General features: G+C 44.8%; 1 protein-coding gene across 1 annotated transcript in view; it reads left to right on the forward strand.

Annotated features, from left to right (window-relative positions):
- The window catches only part of SLC12A3 (solute carrier family 12 member 3), a 480,556-nt gene that overhangs the window by 86,883 nt on the left and 369,384 nt on the right, over positions 1–24,289 (forward strand). The window contains exons 4-6 of the mRNA XM_069640343.1: positions 3,978–4,073; positions 6,959–7,098; positions 10,583–10,693. Coding sequence (XP_069496444.1) covers positions 3,978–4,073; positions 6,959–7,098; positions 10,583–10,693 — 347 coding nt within the window. The remainder of the gene's footprint in view (positions 1–3,977; positions 4,074–6,958; positions 7,099–10,582; positions 10,694–24,289) is intronic.

Here is a 24,289-nt window from a genome sequence, read left to right on the forward strand (position 1 = left end):
GTCTGGCATAGGGCCAAAAGGCCTTGTGGAAGACTGCAAGGCCTCCGCCTGTCTTGTTCGGCCAGTATCTGTTTTGGATGCTGTAGCCATCGGGGACAAGGATGTCTAGGATGTGGGTGGAGGTGGGTCTCAGACAGATCTCTGTGATGAAGATGGCGTCAAGTTTGTGTGTAGTGATGAGGTCTGCTGTATGGGTGATGGCTGAGTGGACGTTGGCGAGCATCTTCGGTGTTGTGGACGGTGAGGGAGTGCTGATGTGCTTGAGGCTGATGTGTGTGAGGTTGCTGCATTGCAGAGTCCATGCCTTAGAGGAGGGGCAATGTTGTTGATGTTGGCGTTGCCTGGTGATGGTGGTGTAAGGGATGCATGGTATCAAAAGCAAAACAGACACAAAAGATAAGTTTGGAAAACCTGTATTGTTCTCAAACAAGGGGTTTGAATATTGCCTATCTTGCTCTACGTCTAGGTTGGGAGAAATGTTCGACCATCAAGTAATAAATAACACAGTCCTAGTGGAGTCTGCCAAAGCAAGATGGCATATACTAACAAAACCTAATGCCAGCCCTTACTCTAATGTAACAAAATGTGTGTGGGAAAAATGGGTATGCAAAAGGAATAATGTGCAAAACTATAAAGAATCAATGTGGCTCTGTCAGCTCTCCTACCCACATTGGACAGCACGGGGAAAGGCGGTCCCAATAGACAGGATGAGACACTCTGGCTCAGGTTCTTCAAAATTAAAGGCAGTTCATAACGTACATTGAGGGCCGCCTGGCCTTACAAGCTAAAGTCCCTCTTTCTAGCTTCAATATATAGCTCAACAAAAGGTTCACACCGGTGTCCCTCAGTCAGGCTCGGACCGTTTCAAAACACAAAGTTCACACCAGTCTCCCTCAGTCGGGCTCGGACCATTTCCAAAACACAAAGTTCGGGTAGGTCTCCCTGAGTCAGGCTCTGACCTCAAAATGAAATTCACATAGGTCCCCCTCTGTCAGGCTCAGACCACTTCAAACAATGTTCTACAAGACTTGCAAGGGAGATCCCTTCCCCAAACTTTATTACACTTTGTGTCTCCCTCAGCCAGGCTCAGACCACTTTCAGGTGTTGAAGACTTTAGAATGTGCGTGGTTTTATTAACAGACCTCCGCAAGACCACTTTGACTAGCAGAACATAGTTCAACTTTCTTTAACACACAACAGTCTCTCAGGTTGCTTGTCAACTCTCCGTCTGTGTGCATCTTTCTTCTTGTTTCTGCAGCTTTCCACGAGCCACGGTTGACACCATAGGCTTGGCCTCGCCTCCCCAACTCTGCCGTTCACCCGGGAGGGTCACTGGCATCCTTGAGCGCAATTCAGTGTCCTTGTTTTATCCCGGGGTCTCCTTTGATCAGGCTTGGACCCCCTCAAAGTTCACACACAGGTCTCCCTCAGCCGGGCTCGGACCACTCCGAAAGTTTACAGATGGGTCTCCCTCAGTCGTGCTCGTACCCCTTCAAAAGTTCACAGATGGTTCTCCCTCAGCCGGGCTCGGACCCCTCTTAAAGTTCACAAAATAAATGTCTTTGGACTTCCAGTCCCAGAATCCTTCATTCTGATTTTGCTCTCACTTTGCTAGGAGTTGCAGGAGTTTATGGGGATACTTGTTGAGGTCAGGGTCTCGCCACCTGCCCCTCAAAGGTCTGGGTTTGCCTGTTTTGCCCAGGGGTGGAGCTCTGGTCTGGGAGGGCAGTTCCCTTTCCACCCTGCAGCCTCCCCTGTACTCGCAGGCCCAGCAGTCAGGCAGTCCTTCTTCTTCCAGGCCTTCCAAGGTCTCTGCAGCTTGTTTTCTCCCACTGGCTTCTGTGCATCATCCAGCATCCCCAGATCGCACTGAGTGTGCCTGTGTGCTCTGCCTTTTATAGTGAGGTGGAGACTTAGTAGGTCCCAGGTGAGACTGATTGTCAAGGGAGGCCTGACCTTGCCTGTCTTTGTTGAGCGGCCATCTGTTGTTTTAAGGGAAGAGTCTGTCTTCTGAATCTGAGTGTGTTTCTTCTCAGTGATCTTCAATGTCCCAATACCTCTCTTCTTTGTCTCACTGTTTGTATAGAAAAGTGGGGGGAGTTGGGAAGTCATAGTGTTTTCTGGTAATTATGGGAACATTGGGTTAAACATATCCCATGTAGACTTTGGGGGTGTCAGGTAGGGGTGTATAGGAAAGGGAGGAATACTGCGTCTCTCCCGAGGGCATTCCTCCCACAGTCCCCAAGGTCCCTTTGTCCAGGTGATCCTCCCGCACTGCTCCACCCCCAGGGTCTGGTTCCAAAGGCGATGGCCGTGCCCTGGCCACCTGAACAAAACATCCTGAGGGTCTACCCATGAGAACACCCTTGTGTTTCTCACAGTGGGGATGGCCTGTGAGGACGGAGGGAGAAAACGCATGTTGGCGTGTGCTTACTTGTTGTCGGAGCAGGGGTACGAGCCCTGGGTCCTCCCAGTCTGAAAAGGTTCAAACAGGAATCACCCTTTTCTTCATCTGCCCTTCACTTTGGATGCGCTTGATCTAAGAGTTAAGAACAGAAAGGAAGAGACAGGGCTTAGAAGGTGGGTAGGGTTTATGCCACATGACCTAGAACCACTTGCACCTGCTTACCAACTGCAAAGGAAAAGTGGCTGAGGGCTGCTTAAGTAGGGAAAAAGGGCAGCAGAACAGGAAGGCATCAACAGTTTAGCACTGATTGACAGGTGGGTGGGGCTTAGGCCACATGACCTAGATCCACGTGCACCTGCTCACCAACTGCAAAGGAAAAGAGGCTGGAGGGCTGCTTAAGTAGGGAAAAGGTGCAGCAAAACAGGAAGGCATCAACACTTTAGCAGTGATTGGCGGGTGGGCGGGGCTTAGGCCATATGACCTAGATCCACTTGCACCTACTCACCAACTGCAAAGGAAAAGAGGCTAGAGGGATGCGTAAGAGGGGAAAAAGGGTGGCAAAGCAGGAAGGCACCTTGTTCCGAAAGGCACAAAGGAGGCATGTTCTTTACCAATGTGGGATCCCTTTGGTTTCCTGATCATTTTCTACATTCTTGTGTCACATGAGCTCTTCATTTAGGGGGATAGCTCTGATGTTTTATCTTTGAGCATATAAGGTACAGTATATACAATTTAGGGGATATCTCTGCTATCTGAAGCCAGGCTTTGTTGGGTGTGGTAGACGCAATTGAGGGGCATAGTTTGCTTATGGTGCAATATGTGCGATTTGGTGGGATAGCTATGACATTTGAAACCTTCCAATGGTTGGTAAAGGAGGGGGTGAACTCTCCTGTTGTCTAAAGCTTGACCAACTACCATGCAGTATATGTGATTTAAGGGGCTAGCTCTTTTGTCTAAAGCCTGACCGTGTACGTCTCAGTATATATTATTGGGGAGGATATGTCAGGCTCTCTAAAGCCTGACCATGTATTGTGCAGTTTATGCTATGTAAAGGATTGCTCTGCTGTCTCAAGCATTTCCATGTATTGTGCATCGTGTGATTCAATGTAATAAGTCATTTCAAGAAAGCATAAAAACGATGTGGATGAGCAAGTAATCTGAACTGGAAACAAACATTCAAGCATTATGTAGAAATTATGTAGAGTGTGTCTCTGACTAGAACCCCTTTTGATCATCTGCTGAGGGAGCTCTGGACTGGTTGCTGCCATTTGTCTTTTTAAAACCTTGGGATTGTGCATCACAGGCCATGCCTGTCATGGAAGAATCTGTAGGGAGATGTTTGGAAGCAGTCCATGCTTCCTGCTTCACTTTTACTTCTCAGAAGAGGGAGCAACTTGCAGGTTTGGGCAATAAATAATATTTATTTATTTAAACTATGATGCAAAAGACAGATCTGCATTCATTGCTTTACACTGCATTTTGTCACCCAGCACATCTCTGTGATTTCAATAGTTTACTGGCTGGTCTCAGATTGAAACCTAACACATCACCCGTGTTCTTACCTCTGCAGCTTTAACATGGCTGATCATCCTGATGTCTGTAACGGTGACGACCATCACAGGCCTTTCAATTTCCGCCATATCCACCAACGGGAAGGTGAAGTCAGGTACAGTGCAATATGGCTTTCAATGCAGAGTGCACAGCCATTGCAGAACAATGAGGACATGTGTATCTTACCTGAAAGCGAATTCATGATTTGTATTTCTGTAATTATTCAGTTCTGAGGTAATCTCGTTAAATAGCATCTGCCTTCTAACTTCAGCACTTCAGCCACATAAAGGGACGTATGCCCTGCCTTTAACCAGCACCTTTTATTCAAAGTCATTTTTGGGCTGTGTTTTCAAAGAGAAAAACAGTTCCAATTAAAAGCACAGCTGGACCCCTTGTTCCAATCTTCAGCAATGCCCCTACATTGAGGTGATGCCAGAAACGCACCTTCCCCTCCCCAGCACTTGCAGTGTGTGTACAAGTAACAGGCTGCAGGGGAGGCTAAGAGTCAATGTACAATTTCAAATGTATTGAGACTGTAATTAACTGTTCCCATGGTGGCTTGTCATAAAATGTTTTCAATTGTTCCCTGAAGATTACAGAAATATCAGGTACCTCCCCCCACACCCAGGTTGGACATTATTACAATGTTTACCCTATATGAAACACTCTTTTAGATTTTCCACCAGCCTGACAGACATATGTGTCTTTCATTAAACAAAAGACTTTCTTTAAGGAACCAACCCTAGGATATAATATCCTATTCTTTCTCTAAAAAAACATGCTTCCTCTTAAACTTAAGTGGCTCAGTATTAGCCATGTACGTCGGGAGGACCCTCTTTTTTTCAGTGATTTTTGTATTCCCCCCACAAGCATTTTGCGGACTTGTGAATCCAAATTAACATTAACAAACTATTGCTTGAATTTTTGAAATATTAGAATTTACAATGCACCACAAAAAATGTTGAAACTGGATTAGATTCCCTTTTTAAGGCATTCAGTTACCCAATCAGAGCAACCTGAAGATTCTCCAAATATTTCAGAACTTTCCCTTTTTCCTTGTTCTACGCAAGATCTGCCAAGATCTGTTGTGAAGCGCAAATTCCATTAGATGACCTCTGAGTTGGCCATAAACATTTTGTCATTGATTCATGGAATTATTTGCGCGTAAAGCTGGAATTTGCGTGCCATTCTGCCCGCAAATCCCCATTTGTCCAACAACGATTTGCGGGCAGAATGGCACGCAAATCTCTGTTTTCCACGCAAATAATTCCATGAATCAGGGCCTTAATATCCTGTAAGCACTTCTCTACTACGTGTTTACCACTTTTAGTTAATGATAGCTCGAGCCGAATAAATCATTAGATAAGTGCAAAACCCAACTTTAGTAGAACAGCTATTGCAACTGAAAGGTGGAATTCTGTATCTGTTCGGAGCTAGCATTTAGGGTAAGGATTTTTCCACCAACGCAAACAGTAAAAGGATAAAGGGCCTCCCTCCATGGTCCTTTCTAACATGTGGTTTGATCCATTGATTTCCACTTTTCCTTGACCTTTGTATTGGGCTTTTATGATGATTCAACAGATTTTATATATGGGAGTAGGGCCCTTCATGCAACCAAAAATAATTTCAACATACACTGTTAGAATTATAAGCGATCATTCCTCCAATATTTAAATATGCATGGCATTACTGAAACAGTAAGTTAGCACTGAAAATGTCTAGTTCAAATGACCCTTTGTTGGTTGTCACAAATTAATATTGTCATTTGAGTTACTCCAGGGATTCACTACATTTTGGAAATGGAAAGTCAACTGAGGTTCCTTGTCTGCTTGTTTATTATCACAGTGGTCTATGCTTTTGCCAGAATGTAGTATCTGCTGATCTTCCATAGCCTTATTACATCGTCTTGTAGGTAACCTACTAACATTTTACTATACAGCATTTAAAGGGCCTTCCATTCGCACAGGCAGCTTTTTGTCAATGTGGGGCTTAAGTAACTTTTCAAACTCTTGCAGATAAGATAGCTTTATCCAACACGTCCCTGTCCACTTCCTTCAACTTTAGAAGATGGAAGTCATTCTAGTATGATCTTATTCCGTGTGTGCCAGGTGGAATACTTGTTTCAATGATTGCACCCATGTACAAACACCGTGCGCTCTTTCAATCCTTTGCAAACAGTGGTTCCCCCTCTTTACACTGTCCATCAATCTTATTTTTAGCTTCATGGTTTTTGAGTTGCAAAGCAAATGGGGCACTGCTTTTTCTTCACATTCACACTGTTTGTAGATTTTGTTTAGTTTAATGTGCGTACATTGTTGAATCCATTCTGTTTTCCTCTCATGCGATCCATCACTTTAACATCTTTTGTTTTTGATGATATTTGAACATCTCGGGGTCTGATTTCTTTTTCAAGCACATCTTTCCTGTTGTTAGTTCTTGGAAAGATTCTGGACCTCATTTTGAGTGTGGCAGTGAGGTAAAAAAGCAGCAGTAACGATGTTAGCACCACTTTTACCACACTGCCAAACTAGGTGTTTGCAAGTGAAGTTGAGGAAACACCTCCAGAAATTAAATGAAGGTATATCCTGCACGTTACCTCCAAAACAATAGACAATTTACTGTGGGTAGTTATTCTGCCCAGTGCAGATCCTCTAAGACTCCAGGGGAATCCTTTGGATCCCATGAATGGGGACTACCTCCTCCAACAGAGGGCATTACTAAAATACAGTCTATACCAGAAAAAGGTCTCATTCCTATCACTATATAGGAGTAACAGGAATGTCAAACACAGTTATACACACACGTATATATATGTATGCTGTATATTTACACACACACATACATGCACAATTTCCTGCCGTATCTCCCATTATTTAGAAATGTGTTTCAGATCTTGTCTGTGCAGGCTTTGCCTGTGCCCTGCAGCAGTGCTGTATAACCCAGAAGACCGTGCACCATTGCTTTGTCTTTATGAAATGAGATTTTGTTTGTGCGATTTAGGTGGGACCTATTTCCTCATTTCGAGAAGCCTGGGACCAGAGTTGGGAGGTTCTATCGGCCTTATTTTCGCGTTTGCGAATGCGGTTGCTGTGGCCATGCACACCGTGGGCTTCGCTGAGACTGTGAGGGATCTTATCAAGGTAGGTGGAAAGCACTGGATGGTTCCGTTTTCACTGAGCACGTTGGCGCGATTACATAATGTAAGCCACAGTCTACGAATAATGCTAGCCACTCTGATGACAGTCTCGAGGGATGCAAATTCAATGTATTTTGTAGGAAAGTGCGAGTTTGTTTTCTCATACTCCGTTTCAGTTATTTATATATGAATCGCGCTATTGAATTCACTGAAGGGTAACGGGAACCCTGTTACTTAGTATTACTGAAAGCCTTCTCACAGTGCAGGCAGTTTGTGATCAACTGCATCATGCCAGTTGCAATCAGAAGCCTATATCTGAAACTCCTGAGGACCCTGAGCCAAGTTTTCTGCCTTCATCCTCCATGTTTTCAATCTAAAATGTTCAAAACGTTTTCTCTCTCTCTCCCTTTCTCTCTCATTCCGAGTTTCAACCCACACCTGATTTGCCTCCAAAGTTATCTTCAATCACTCTCTCCAAGCATACAACAAAAACGGGTACCACTCTCTCAACTTTTTCATATAGCACTTTAGATAGGACATATTTACATACATTACTATTATTACCCAATCGAAATTTGTACTCATGGATTAACCTTGGAAGGATGAAAGGCTGAGATGGCCTTGCAAAGATTCGAACCTGCGACCTGCAGATCAAACACAGATCACAGCAACAAGCTTTTTAACTCGCTGAGCCATTTTACCGACTTAATCCCAACACCTTACCTTCATGCTCTCTAAAACCCCAAATGTCTTCTCCAAGTACCCCTCTACTTGCTACCCACTCTTCTCTGGTCTCTTAGGTTTTCTCCGATCTCACCCAAACACCCCTCATTTCAAACTGACTGCTGAATTTTCGTAGCCCAACCCTTCCTGGCTAGAAGGTCCTCTTTGCTACCATTGGCTAACTGAGTCAGCTGCTTTCCTGGGCCAATCTCTAACTACGTTACTCCCAACTCCTTCCATCTCCACTCCTTGTTAACTGTAATTTCCTCAGGAAAGCCCTTTTCTGTTTTCCTTTCATTAGGGCACTTAGGCCTGTCCCCTTTTCATTTCCTTTCTGCTTGCCATGCAGTCTTCTGCATCCTTTGCTTTCTATTTCCCTCCTGGGTCAAGTAAGTCATTGGGCCTCATTACAAGTATTACAAGTGTCGTGGTCCGGAATTAAGGACACCCATTCTGGACCACCACACTACAAGTCTGCCTACAGGGGCCGTAGCGTCCAGCTGGTTTTACCTGCCGGGCACAACAGCCCCTGCAGACAGACTTGTCACGGAACCACTGGCACTGTTACCAACGGTACCGGTGCTTCCGTTTCCCCACTCCTTTGGAGTTCTATGGAGCTCCATGGGAATGGGGTACAACATTTTCCACTGCCTGATATCCCGTGCGGCCGGGACTTGTAATGTCCCGGTGGCACCTGGATCTTAGGCGGCGGAAACGCTGTTACAGTCCAGCGGCAACCTGCCAGTAGCACCGCCGGGTTACCGCAGCACTTGTAATGACCCCAATGTCTATAAATGTTTTGGGGCATATTCGCTGTTCTCTGTTCTTGCGATGTTGCTCTCTGCTGGTTCCAGCCCCACTGCTGCTCCCCTGCCTCCTGTAGCATGCATGGACAGTCTGCAGTGGGTGTTTGGTTCCTGAACTGGGAATCCCATTGCATGTCCATTTGGATAATGAGTCCATTCCTCCTGTTCTAGGCCTGGTCTACTCTGTCGAGCATAGGTGCATTGTGGTACTTGTCGTTTAGAGAGACCTGGCCAAGACAGAGGCTGATATCCATTGGGTTTGATAAAGAGGCCCTAATGTACATGCACAGTTTCATGCATACTGGGAAGCGCGGGACAGGGGTCCCCCTCAGCCATCCCACACTGCCTCTGGGATTGCCCTGGTAGGCCGCCTACTGTAGGTTGGGAGGGGTCCTCGACCACCCCTTGACATGATCTTACCCATGACCCTGTCGCACAGTCTAGCATAGACCATGTATTTCTAAACTCTTCTCTCAGAGTAGTATCTCGCGGCATAATCTGTTCAGGTGCCTTCTTTCCTGAGATCTTGCGGTTAAGACTCTACAATCCCCATCGTCGTACCCAGCTATGTGTTGTCAAAACCTAAGATACCCTGACAATACACTTTCTAAGAGAACAACGATTTTTGCTTTCTCTACGCTTGGTTCAATAACGCCCTATGACTTGAACATTTTCAGCTGTTTCATTCTTAATAGTGAGGAAAGTTCTTTAAGACAGCCTATTCCCCAATTTCACCAGTTTTAGTTCTGTACACGTTTTTAGGTTAATATACAGTTGACACCATAACCTCTTGATACCTTCTACTCACTGTGGTGCCTAAATGGCTAGTCTCTATTTTGAAAGAGAACATAAAGAAAATGGAGCTGTATCACGAGGCTGGTCAACATATGCTTCCACTTCTTGATTCACACATATATGGCTACAACATACATTAAGCTGAGGGTGCACTATTTGACTTGCATAAGGGTGCAGGGACTTGAACCCCCGTTATACCACATTGGAAGAAATCATACTAAGTCACTGGGATCTGTGTGCTTGCATTCTACACAGAAGTAAATGAAGTATACATTATTATGATCCACCAATTCATCACACAAGCATGAGGGCGGTGTAGTAGCATTCCAATTCCATGTACCAGCTAAGAAAGCCTGGCTACATTAATTCTTCTTTTCTACTGCTGGCTGGGATTGATTTGGCCCCATACATCTGAGAAAATGCTCATGGTAACTAATCATGATAACTAAATACTGCGACAAGATGATTATTTTTATTTTATTTATTTATTTTTTACATTTGATTATATGCCCAAACCCGTGGGTATCACAGCGTAGGTTACATGATTACAGTAATGCTATATAAGGGCAGGATTATCATTTTCAATGCACACAACAGAACCTCCTCCTCTATTTGCACCTTCATGATCGGACATGATGTGAAGACATATGTCAGAGGAAGAATGAGTGAGCATGGATGGCTGATAGCCGAGGACAGGGCCCAGATCCAGACAAAGGTAAGAAGGCAAGACTAGGTGGTGACCTATGATGGCCCGAGCATCATAGTTTGCTCTTCCAAGCAGGGCGCACCAGATTTTCAGTACAAGCAATAACATTTGCACTATGCCGAGGCTGGCTTATGCCGAGCTCTATGAAATTCTATACTCGTCCTTAGCAATTAAGGGGTTAAGAGAAGGCTTCCTCAAAATGTCCCTTTGGATCGGGTGGGATAATCCTGGCTCCAGTCCTCACTTGACAGTACGACTCAGCTAACAAAGTGAGTCATTCGCAGCAGTGGCAACTTTCCAGAAATGCATGATGAAATCTTGATAGCCAAACACACTTCAAATCTTACATAAGCGTAACTAAACATACACTGCATATCCTTCATGGGCTGATTAATTTTAACAGGTTTTCCCACAGCTACATGTACCTTTCTTTTTAAACAAGCTTTCTGTGTTTCTAGGAATCTGGCACAGCCATTGTTGATCCAACGAATGATATCCGAATAATTGGCGTCATTACAGTGACATTACTGCTTGGAATATCACTGGCCGGCATGGAATGGGAAGCAAAGGTAAGGATCTAAATTGCAGATTTCAGCTATTTCATATCTCTTGGCTGCTGACATTGGAAAAAGTACCTAGTTAAAGATGCTATGATGGTATGGCAACTCCCTGTCTCCACTGATGGATTGACCCTATTGTCTTCTCGATTTTCTGATATTACTATGCACCCTCAGTAGCCTGGAAAATAAAATAATACCAAGAGAGGAAAGTTACTCATCACAATTCTGGTGTAAGCCAAATTGCAAGCAGGGCAACATGGTGACACTCATATATAAACCACTCAAATGCTTGACTCTGTTTCATACACTTTACTTTCATTATGAAAGCAAACTCTTGAGTGAACTGGTGGTGCAGGGTCAGAAATGTAGATGTTTGCAATAAGAGTGTCTTGCAAAGATTCCTCAACTCCAGAGACTTTTGATGTAAATCCAAGGTTATGTTCTGTGAATGGGTGTAAAACACACATGGTTTCTTTCAAAAGGTAAAAATAAGTCCAGACATAAATTATCTTGAGGGCCACCCGCTCTTTTTTCAATTAATTTGTCATAACGGTTGAGTGGATGCTTCATCCTTACCTAGCAGCTTTGCAAATGCATGTTGATCTCCTGAAATTATGATCTCCCCTCTTACCTTTATAAACCCACTTGCACCAGTGTTACTTCTGTCACATAGCAGGCACCTGGAATCAAGAAGGACGCAAATACCAACATTTTTAAATGCAATACTGTATTGGGGTATGTATACGGATTGAAGCAAACTCAACGTATAGACCCGGGATCTTGCCAAAGAAACAATAGTCAGGTTTGTACTTTACACATCTCTCTCTCTCACTCTCTCTCGCTCCCACTCTCAATTTTTCTTACTCTCCACATGAGTAATTGGGACTTCTGGCTTCTGGACAACAGTTCCAGTCTTTAGAGTTCCCCAGAGGTTTAGTTACAAAAGTTCCAGAAGGGATACGCCATCCCTCTGTGGTGTTGTGCGATTAATGATGACCCATACCCTGTTGTTCTGATCATTGGAGCCTAGATGCAGGCTTCTGGGGGCTTGTGTCCCATGACAACCCTGTTCTTGAGGTGAGGTCTTGTACCACTCTCCAGGTCACTTAAAAGATGATGTACCGATCAGCAAGGAAACAGACAGAAGGGTCACTACCTATGCTTCTGTCTTCCGTGAGAGCCTGTATTTTCTTCCTCACTCTTCTCTGTTCCGTTCCCAGTGAAAAGATCTTTTTATAAAAATCTTTTAACTCAAAGGTCGCTTTAGAAAGACTGCTCCGTGACCGCACAGAGCAGTCTTTCTAGAGCGAACTGTCACGCCCCTGCCACGCACGAGTGTGCGCAGGGCCTGACAGGGTCTGCGGGACCAGGAAGCGGAGGGCGAGCAGAAGGGGTAAGTGTGTGTGTGTGTGTGTGCGTATGTGTATGTTGGTGTGTGTGTTGTATGTATGTGTTTTGGTTTAGGAGTGGGGGTTTGGGACTGAAATCACGCAGAAGAGGGTGGGGGAGGGGACTGGGTCAGAAATCCCATGGGAGAGGGTGGGGGGGAGAACAATGAGGGAATCGGGGGAGTGAAACCCTCTGAATATTAAACAAAAATGGAAAACCCCATTGTAAAGGTCTCAAAAGAAAAAGACCTTTACAATGACGGTTTTCTGATCAAAAGAAAATCGGTTAAAGTAAACCAGTATTTTTCTCTCAAGACCTTTAAAAAAGGTCATTTCACATAGAACCCTCTGATCTGCCTCTAGGGTCCTTGATCCTGACTGTATCCTCATCCGACTACCTGCACCTGCATAGAGCCTGGCCTGGCCCTTTAGAAACTTCCTGCTCTGGCTTACGGGGCCCTTCCTGGACTTTAGGATCACTGAGAAGCTCTTCAATAAAGGTCAGGTATCTTCTAAGACTCCCTCTGTCCTCCCCCATTACTCATCACTGATGGGCAGATCTTCTTTCTCACCTTATTCTTCCTCCTCTGCAAATTCCTCACTATAATACTCTTCCTCCGCTCTTTCATATTTTTCCTTCCAAATCTTCACAGCATCTATAATCACTGCCTACTCTTCCTTCTTCAAGCCTCTTCACTGACACTTGGCCTGTTCTTCTTGCTATCACCTTGCTATCAGTTTGCTCTACTATATCCATCAGCAACACTTGATCTCTTCCACCTTGGGGTATCCACCCGCTCCATCACCCTCTACAAAACAGTCTCTCTTTCAACTTTCTTTGCCAGCCCCTACTTAGTTGTCACCACCTGCTCCATGCCTTCTGCTCTGGTCTCATCACTTCCTTAACTATTTATATTCCACAAGAGACATAAATCTTGTGATGTTCGAAGACGACTTCCACCTGGACAAATCTGCATAGACCTCTGAGACGCATACAACTTAGAACTCATACTAGCAATGTGAAGTCCACTCAGAAGGCTGGGTTTCAACTGCTGGTCTGCTACAGAGAACACTACTATTGGCACTCGAAATCACCAATCATCTAGCCCAGAAACCCTACCCCAGCAAAGCCTTCCGATACCAAACCGAACAGGAAAACCAGTAACTAATTACCACAGTAGCTCTAGGTCCCCCCTAAACTCATCTCCTAACCAGAGCCAACAACAATTTACAGAACAGACCAGTCAACATCAGCGACCATTCAGAAGAGACTATGACACCCAACCATCATATTCAGAAAACTCTTCAATCACCAACTCATAACCACCAACCAAAACAGGCGTTACATGGTCGCTATGTTCGTGGAATACTACAGGAAATTCTCACCTCTTCACACACCCCACACCTGAACTTGACAACTACCAGATAATCTGTCTACAAGAAACCTGGCTAAGCACAACACCTTGCTGTGAGGGATTCCTCACCTTTCTAAATCCAGCAATTGTAAAAAACCAAGGAAGACCTGCGTCTGGCCTCCTTACTTTGATTAAAATCCACCCAGAATGGACTGTACTCAACACTGAAAACATTAATTCTTGGACACAAATCACAATAATAAGAACCAAAGCAATCCTTACAATGGAGCAGGATAAGACATCTCCCCCTAAAATCGGAAGATTAATCTCAATTTTGAATCTCTACTGGAACCCAGCGTCCATCTCCAACGAAACATTTATTGATGGTGTCTTCTTATCAATTGACAGGCTAACCGCCAAACATCAGGCAATTTAATTCATAATTTGTGAAGATTTAAATATCCATCTCCACACCCTAGAAGGGACACTCTTAAACTGGACAAAACTATCCATGCCAGCCAGAAGGTGAAAGAAAGAAATAACATCCGTAACTTCATTTTACATGACCATGCCAACAACAAGTCAAACAAAATCATCCCAACCTGGTCCAGAGGAAACTCAAGTGCCATAATCGATTACATCTTCTGATTAGCGCACTTGCATGCATTAATATCGAAAGTACAAACGTTGCTTTCTGACAAAAGCGATCACAACCGTTTAGCCATATATGGATGCGGCCTACCCCAAAAACCAAGAAACGGACCGCAATGTCCCCTTGAACTGACTAGCACAACAACCAGATTACGAATTCCTCAGCAAGCGATGTCTGCACTTCCAAATGCCTTCCAAAACTCTACTCTGAAAGACTCGGACAAACTCAATTACCAATGGATCTGATACCCTTTCAAAAAGTGTGTTGTCCTCCAACCTTGAAACAACATCGCCATACATACAATGAAGAATCAGCAGCAAAAAAAAACTTTTAAGGAAATCACTACACCAACTGAGTAAGATTAAAACCCCAGAAAACATTGCAAAGGCAAAGAAAATAAAGCAAATGTACTCGAACTGGAGAAAATCCCAGCAAAGGATCCTACAACAGTTGGACACTGAAAATATCATGAAGACATACAAATCCCGTAACACGCGAGAGCTGTGGAATTTACTAAATAACAACTCCCAGAATCAACACAAACTGAGGGCTAACGTATCCCAAGAAAGCTGGACCCTCCACTTCTCAGACATTTACAAATCTCGACCCTCTGATGCGTCCGCCAAAAGTACTCCTAATAAAACAAAATGGAAAGTAAATGCAGACTATGATGACTCATGCTAATGATCAAAAAGCTGATGGAACCTGATGGAACCTCCAGCGCTGTCATCAAAGAAGACCCCCGACATGGGCAACGTTGATGTGTAATCTCCTCTTTCTGATTAACGCCTTAAATCAGATTCCGAATTCATGGCGGACTGCTACAATAATCCCCATACACAAGCAGGGACCCGGGATGATCCAGCGAATTTTTGCCCCATCGCTCTTCTCGATCCCCTTGGTAAATTGTTTGCATCAATCCTCCTGAAACATCTAACCACCTGGCAACAGACACTGGCAGATTTTCTGCCAGACAAACTGGATTCACCCCAAATGTCGGATCAACATCAATCTGATACTGATAAATCTAATCAAACATGAGGCCATTAAAAACCATACCACCGTACATACAGCCTTTATCGACTTACATAGGGCATTTGATGCCATATCAAGAGAAAAACTCTGGACGAAATTGAAGGCATGGAAATGTCCAACAAACATCCTAGAGCCAATCAAGCTATTGTATTCTAAAACATCAATCAAGGTTAGACTATCGAAAGCAGGTGCAACCACAGAAACCATCGATACGGCAAATGGCCTAAAACAAGGCTGCCCACTTGCTGCAACCTTATACAATCTCTTCACGGCTGACATCGAAGAACACCTATGCAGCACTGCAACAAACCCACCTAATATAAATTCCATTCCGGTTCCTATCATGCTATATACAGATGACATTATCCTCCTTGAGAAGACCACATCAGGACTGCAAACCAGCCTGACCTCATTAAGCAGATACAAGAACACAAACGAGCTGTCTATTAACATCACAAAAACTAAGATAATGGCCCTCACTATAACTCTGGCGGTAGCTGTGCCTTTATTAAGGGTCATGCCGAGTTTGGTGGACCCAGTAATTGCCCATTTGCGGGTGCCATTATGGCCGGTCTCCCGACATGGTTGCACCGGCACCGTTTATAACTGTGCTGGTGCAATCATGCGTTCTGCACCGGTGAGCAGAACCCGTAATGTGGTGGAGAGGTAACAACGGCGCCAGTAGCACTACCGGTGCCGTTGTTGCCTTTCTGCCACACTCATAATGAGGCCCAATGTCTCTAGCCAAGATCCCATTCAAAAAAGACAAACAAGCTACTTTCATCCTGGATGGAAAACAACTAGAAACTGTTACCACCTTTAAATACCTTGGTATTCCAATAAATCAGTCAAAAGCAGAAACCCAATGGCTTGATAAAATCAAACAGAAATCACAAACACTAGCGAGACAGGGATGCCTTATTCACCACAAATATGGAAAATTCTCCTTCAGGCCCATCATTGCTTACTACAGACAAAAATTCATCCCTATTATCACCTATGGTACAGAGGCAATGCTCAATGCAAGGTCAATAAAATGGACAAAGTATGAGGTTATCTTCTGGTGGAAAGTTCTACACCTCCCACCGTAATACCCCATGCCAAGAATAAGATACGAGTTGGCAACTCAATCATTGGACTCAATTGTACTCTGGAAGCGATTGGACATATTTCGTAAGATATTATCTGACCAGAAAACTCCAGCCATACAAATCTTGAGGCTCCATCCGAAAACATTCAACAACGCAGTTCTCCAAGACTGGAAACAGAAGCTTCAGCAAGACATGGCCAACGAAGATGTATCAGAGGAACTCTTAACGCTCCGTCCTCAACACGCAAAAATCAAAATTATGCAGAATGATTGGATGAAGACAATTCAAATCAAAAATACCTACCAACAGAATCTCCACTGCGCTACAGATACTCGAACAATCCACGAACTACCAAAATATCTCACAATTTTCCCAGATCCCAACATCAGATCAACGTTCCGGAGAATACGACTAAACACCTTACCAACAAGATCAAACCTCGCCATCGCTAGACAGATACCCTTTACAGATCAATACTGTCGCTTCTGCAAAGTCGAAGGCACACCCGAAACTCTATATCACCTTGTGATGGAATGCCAGCTACTTTTAACCCAATGGGAACAATTTGGTGGCTACTTCAAACTTTCAGCACAACAAATGGCCACAGAGGAAAGATGGACTGCGTTACTGAAGGGCCAAAACAACAAATATATTTACACAATTGCCATGTTCCTTCAAAGTATTCTCGAACTTAACAAGTAGAGTCACTGAGAGTCATTTACTCTGCAACTCTCCTAAAGACTCTCTATATAAATGAAAACGTTTACAATTAAACTACAACATTTTAATGGGAAAAACAAACTATTTATTTATTGTTTGCTTGTTAGGCATTTATACATTAAGACTATACTGTTTCAAAGAGCCCACAGGGCAGTGAGGGAGGGAGGAAAATACATTACAACACAATAACACAATATTTATTGAGAGAAGAAGGGGAAGAGGGGCAGGGACAAATCTACTATGCCTTGTGAGTATTCAGAATGTGCAAGTGCACAAAGCAAGAGGGAAAGGGGGTAAGTGCTGGGGAGTCCGAGCTCGTGGGTGAGCCCTGGACAAAGTGCTAGGAATGTAGGGTGCTAACCGGCATGGGCCGCGGAAGTGTAAGTGTGAGTCTCCAGAGTGGAGGGTGTGCAGATGCAAGTGCTGTGGAAGACAGGAGCTGGGGGCAATTGGTAACTACCTTATCTTTACCTCCTACCACCTCTGCCATTCCAATTACTGTTACCACATTCTTCCCTTTTGATTTTGCCACCTTCTTCTGCTCTGACCTCACTGCCTCCATAACCATCTCTGTAAATCTCACCGCCCCCTTTCCACTCGTGTCTCACCACCTCCTCACTCACTTTCTCCTTCTCTGCTATCATCTCCACCACTCCCGTTACGACCATCTTCCTCTCTTCTGATCTAATAAACTCCTTCTGCCCTGTAAATGTTACCTCCTCCTCTTTCCTCCTGTCACCTCTCCAGCTTTATCCATCCCTCCAGCCACCTCTGTCTTTGCCATACTCTCTCCAGCACCCTCTGTCTGTGTTGCCCTCTAACCTCCAGCTTTCACCAACCTCCTGCAACCCACACTGGTGGACTGGGCAACATGATTTTATAGGGAGATCTCCTTTCCTCGTTGGGACTCTGCTTGAGGGTCTCCAGCTGTATTCTTAAACAAAGGGTGTGCCTGTGATTGTTTGGGGCTCCCCACTTAATCTGAAGCAGAATGAGACTGAGGGTGCCGGCCTCAATCTATCTAAATCCTGGTGGCCATTTTAGATGGTGAGTTAGGGACTACTGTCTGCTCCTGAAATGAGCCTGCATTTGTGTTTTGGACTATTTAGTACACTTTGGGTGGATAGGTGTAAATTTACAGCTATTCTTGAGCTCCTTGAGTGATTCATACTTTTTTGCAGATTTGCAGGTTTGCAGACTTTGCTAGTAGGTTGCTCCGTAGATGCGAACAAGTCCATGAACTCAGTGAAAGAGTGGGTTTGCGGTCTCAAAGGGTAATGAGGGTCCTGCCAAATATTTGGTGGGGATCTTTACTTGCAGCCGAGGGGGCCTTTGAGTTCTGGCTTGGGGAGGGAGCCTAAAAGGGACCAGCATGTGCTGGGGAAGGGGTCTGGTGTCAGTGGAGTGACAACCCCTGTCAAGCGATTCCGACCGTGGGAGAGTGACACTGAGATTATCCCTATTCCATCCCTGGGTCCAACATCCACTGGCTCATGGTGACACACACCTCAAGAGCAACTCTCCCAGTGGTCTGCAGAGCCAGGAAGGGGGCTTTGCCACACCTTTAAGAATTCTACCTTTGTTGTGCTGGGGAATGCTGTGATGCCTTGGATTATCACAATGCACCCTTTTATCTTTAACTTTCCTCCAAGCCAAAAAGCACTTCCTTGACTTATAGTATTGCCTCTCTTAGATGTTTTACTGAAATAAAATACTTGGCAGTTCCACCAGGGCACTGTACTATTCAATTGGTTAGTGCACAATGTCTGAACCTACCTGAAATGCTGCACGCTGGAACCTGCCTTCACTTTCCACCACAAGATGTCTGCCTCCAACAGACTACACAGTCTGCACTGAACTCCACCTTCTGCAACTCTTCTTCTCCAACAGCTCTTCTTCTTCTTTCTCTTTTTCTTCTTCTTCCTCCTCTTTTTCTCTTCCTCTTCTACTCTTTTTTCTTCTGCTGGTTCTTCATCTTCTTCTTTGGCTCCACAGATATCCTTCTTCCTTTAATCTCACCTGACAGCTGCTACACCACCACCAGCAATGGAGACCATAATAGTAGAGGCTATGATCACTGACTTCTGACCTTCTCCAGAGCCAGGCACTGACTGCCTATGGTTGTAAACTGTACTGCAAAACACTAACCACTTTTCTCCCGTTGAGAAGGTCTTCTGATTGATCATGAATTCAAGGTCCTATTTTTATCATTGTCCATATCTTTAATCCTCATAAAATGGCTTCACGATACCCTATGAATCTCGGAGCGGGCATTGCACTGGCTGACCTACTTCCTCAATGACCATCCATACCAGGTTATTCTGGGCTCCTTCTCCTCCACCACCTCTATCTGCCCTTTCTCCCTGGCTCTTTAACACCTATCTTGCTCCGCTTCTACACCTCATTTTCACCTTCTCCCCCAACTTCCAGTGTTATGTAGATGACACAGAACCCTTCTTCAAACTTCCCTCTGATCCTCTCCTTACTTCCTCGATCCTTCCTGACTGCCTATCTGCCTGCCATCCAGTCCTGGTGTACTTCCAACGATCTCTGCCTCAATGCCAGCAAGACTGAGATCCTTCCTATTGGGACTCCTGCTCCCGCTTTCTTTCCCTCACTATGGCCATCTTCTATAGGCTCTCCCCCTTCTCCTTCATCTGAAGCCAGAAACCCTGGAGTCATCTTTGACTCCTCTCTTTCCTTTCTCCTTCGCATTCAGGACCTTTCCAAGAAGGCCCACTTTCAACTCCACCTCCTCAAAGGAATTCCTCCTTTCCTCACTTTCCCACAGATGGTCAATGTCTCCAGAGCTCTGGTTCTCTCTAGGCTAGACTACTGCAATAGCCTTTTCCTTAATCTACCCTCTTCTTCTCTATGACCCCTCCAGCTAATCCAGAATAGGGCTGCAAGACTTATACTTGCCCCCACCCCAGGGAATGCATCTCTCCAGCCCTAAAATCTCTCCAATAGCTCTCTGATGCTGCAAGGATCAAATTCAAATCTCTCTGCATCATCCACATGGCTGTCAGGGCCCGGGGACCACACTATCTACAACGGGCTCTCACTAAATTCTCTCTCCAGATCTTTAAGTTCCTCCGGCACCAACTCTCTGTGGGCCTCATTCCGACCCAGGCGGTAAGGGGTTTACGGCAGCGTAAACAGCGCCGACCCTTACCGCCTGATTCCGAGGTCCCTTAGCGCCATGGAGGATTTAACACCTGCTTTTGGCAGGTGTTAAAATCCATGGCGCTAAGGGACCTTGTTGTTAATTACGCCACCGTAATCTACGGTGGCGTAATTAACGCCTTCCCCACTCCCATTATGCCCTATGGGGCAAAAATGGGAATGGGGAAGGGTAAATGGGGATTGGGGACTTACCGCCCCGCCAACCTCGGATGGGGCGGTAAGTCCGCCAACCACCATGGCGTAAACTTAGTTTACGCCATGGTGGTAAAGGTACGACCCAGGCGGTAACTTACCGCCTGGGTCGGAATGAGGCCCTGTGTGTCAAGCGTTTCACTAAACAGTGAGCTGGTGGCCGATCTCTTTTCTCGGCAGGCTCCCTCCTATGTAACAGCCTCCCCCTTCCTCTTCATTTTGAGCCGGATTTCCTCAAATTCCAGAAGCTCCTCAAGACCTTCCTTTTCACCTACTCCTTCCAGTCTTACCTCCTCTGCTTAAATCCACAGTTGCTGAGGTTGGTAACCAGGGCTTGTATGCGTCCTCCTGGGTCCTGGCCTCCCACACCTAATCGCCTTCAGTCTCTGCCCAGTCCCAGCACTTGCCTTCGCACCCACTGGCCTAAACCACCACAAGCCTGCACTTATTTATTGTCATCTGACCATTCTCACCAAGTCACTTAACAGCAGCTTACGCCCTTGCACTTCCCTCTTTGGTACACCTTCACTTACCCCCCCATTCCCTCATACCTTTTCGCTCTCTGTACTTGCACGTTCTGAATGCTCACAAGGCCTAGTAGGCCCGCCTCTATCTTTCATTGTTATATTTGCTTTTTGTTCCCATGTTTCCTCCCTGTTGCCCTGTGGGTGCTTTGAAACACAATTTACTTGATGTAAAAGCACCTTACCAATGCACAATAAATAAAATGTAGCTTATATTAACTTTACCAGTGGGTGACAGCACAGCATCAGAACCAATATCCAGTTAAGGCAGTTATGTGCCTAGTCACCACTCCATGTTCTTTCCCATAGGAGGCTGACCCATGGCTGAGGAAATATAGATCTTGCAATGCCATGCAATACCCTCAGATACATTCTTTATTCCAAGTACATCCTTGTTGTTGGCAGCGTCAGAACTAAAGTCACCTATTTTACTTACCTGTAAATGTACATATTCATACCTACCTGCTGCAAGGTTTTAAGTATATTTGACATACTTACACATGTACATTTGCGAAAACTCTATTCTTGTGTATGCAACTCCCTTCATGAGAGCTTGCCCTAATCGATCAACCACAGCTCCTGTAATGAAGCCAATGAGGCTAATGGACAGCCTCTTCGCCTATATTTGTAAATGTCACATATGCTCTTAAGAGTGGGACCGAGGATTGCTCATAACAAGGAATAATTGCACTACAAAATGTAAAGTTCTGGCTCCTTAGTAAACATAGGTTAGAACAAAGTGCATGTAATAGATTGTGCAAAGATGACACTGCCATTTAAATAGAGTGGCATTTACAAGAACAACATCCTGAACATGGTAACTAGGTGCCTCATAGTTCCTTTATCTATGAGAAATCACATAGTCTCTAATCGTTAAGGCCAAGGAAGTCTTTCTTTGATGTTTTTATAGCCACATAATATAATCTTTCTGATTCATGGTTCCACGCATTATTGTTGTCGTATAATAAAGACTTCAATGAATCTCATCAGTTCACCTTATAAAAATGGATAACAGTACAATCATGGCATCACCGGTCGCCTGTTATCACAGTTAAAAACACCAAATCAGTGAGTACTATTATGACATATGTGACGTATATGTGGCTGTTGTCTAGCGGGCGACCTTTCCCATGGGGTCAGGGTGTGCGTTCACAGTACAATAGTTCCACCCGTGGGTGGTGCATCAGAGGAGGATCACATGGGAGAGGAAACCCCTTATGAGATTAGGGACAACCATTCCCAGAGAACATGGTATTCTCCCGCTTTACTAGACTCTCCCTCCTTCCCTAAGCCAAACTCTCCTTCCCCGTTCCCAGTTAGTGCCAATATGTTCTGTTGTGAGGTTAACCAACCTAGTAAGTTAGTCCCGACTAAGACCCCATATAATACACCACCATCCCACACGCACTCCTCCCCTGGTAACTTCACTGCTCTACCAGTCCCCTTTAAAAGTACTGTGACGAGGAAGAACATGAACTACCCAGATAGAACCTCATTACCAAGTACTGAGACAAAGAAGATCCTTTTCTACCCAAGGGAGAGTACTAAGATTGATACTGAGAAATGTCAGAGGAATGGAACCATCAAGATTACTTATAAGAACTATAATGAGTGACCTAGTGGTTGCCGACTGCTTATTGGTTCAAACAGGGTAAAAAGGGAGGAAAGACTGAGGAAGCAGTTGTCAAGCCTTCCCTGGAGGACAGCGGAATTCCTGTGCTGTAACAGAAGGGGCTGTGGACCACTCTACTACCCAGAGAGAGAGGGAACCCTTGAACCCCAGCATCCTGTGGGGAACTTCCCACTCTTCACCAGGACCTGACATTTCTACAATTTCTTTGCAAATTGCAAGTGCCCGGTACCCGAGTACCCTCAAGACAGGATGATCCATTTTATCATGCTTCTCTTCGATCATGTGGCTGACTAGAATATTGACCTGGAAATTACTGATATGCTGCATATCACAAAATAGTTTTTGCTTAACTCTCTTAAAGACATCCAATGTCGACACAAAACCATGCACCAGTATTGCTAGGCCGCCAAAGGTTCTTCAAATAACGCATGCTGTCCAAAACTCTAATCAGGGTCAATTTGGTGATAGGCAGAGGACAAATCAAATGTAGAAAGCCACCCTTCAGGTCCAACTTCAGACAGCGAATCGCTAACGTTGAGAAGGGGATGCTAGTCCACCCAGATGTTAGCGTCCTGATCCCTGATGTCCACACATATCTTTACCCCGGCTTACCTTGCGCACAAATACATTTAAGAAAAATAATTCTAATGTTTCAATTAGTTCCAGGACTGCTGCACTACTCAGCCTATTTGACTCCAACTTCAGATCTTCCCTACCACTTATCGAAAAACTTCTGAACATGCACACCTGTGTTATAGGCTGGACCCATTCTTGAGTATGATCTTGTATGAGAAGCCTAAATTCATATCCAACTGATCAGTGACCACGTTTGCCAAACATCTGAGGACAAAATGCAGTAGACTCAATCCTCTTCTATCTGCACAAATTTCAACGCATCGTAATCGTGCCCTGTGGTAGAGATGAGCAAGAGACGTTGAATCTGCTGTTTCTTGCCTACTCGGATCTAAAACAATAAAGGGCAAACGTTCTGGGACATACACTGGAGGCAGTAGCACTGGACCAGAGACATCACCCTGCTTTCCTAGTTACTTAATCCTATTGGAAGAGACAGAGACACTCAGCATCTCCATAAAGAAGGCTCTGAAAAAGTACAAGAAAACAGCCCAATCACAACCCATTCTATAAAAACGTGGAAGGCTAAATGGCTAGAGGAATCATTTGAGAAAATGTGATGAGTGCAAAACTGGCAACTGAAACTTTTGGGAAAAGGAAATCTTATCTTAACATTTGTAGAGCGCAACATATGCCCAAACGCATCTTGTTGCTAACTTAGACAGAATGATGGAAGCAGAAAAAAAAGAACTAAAATAAATACGTTCAAAGAGTGCGCCTAAATGACACATAATCCACATCCAGAGGGCGCGAGGGAGATAGAGTTCCAGAGAGAAGCGGCAGCCACTGAAAAGGACCAACCACCAATCCAAGCCAGTTTAAACCATGGAACCTCCACCAGACAGGCTTCAGCTGACCGTAGTGCCCGGCGAGTGACATAGAACCTGAATTTTGCCTGTAGATAACCAGCTCCTAAGTCATGCAGAGCCGATGTACAAGGCAGAGTGCTATAAACTGAGTACCCTTTGAAACTGGAAGCCAGTGCAAGCTGGATCGGGGAGACATGAGCACAGCATGAGCACAGCGTCATCAGAGGTGGCTGCTGGAGCCACAGCATTTTACAAGATTTGCAGGTGCCAAATCAAGTAGGCTGGTTGTGCAAGCAACAGAGAATTAAAGTAATCAAGAGAGGGCAATAGCAAGGAAGAAACTATAGGTGCACGAAGATAGGACCTTATGAAGAATTTTCAGTTTCA

Source organism: Ambystoma mexicanum, chromosome 1q (genome assembly GCF_040938575.1).
Source record: "Ambystoma mexicanum isolate Mex_15411 chromosome 1q, UKY_AmexF1_1, whole genome shotgun sequence".
NCBI lineage: Eukaryota > Metazoa > Chordata > Amphibia > Caudata > Ambystomatidae > Ambystoma > Ambystoma mexicanum.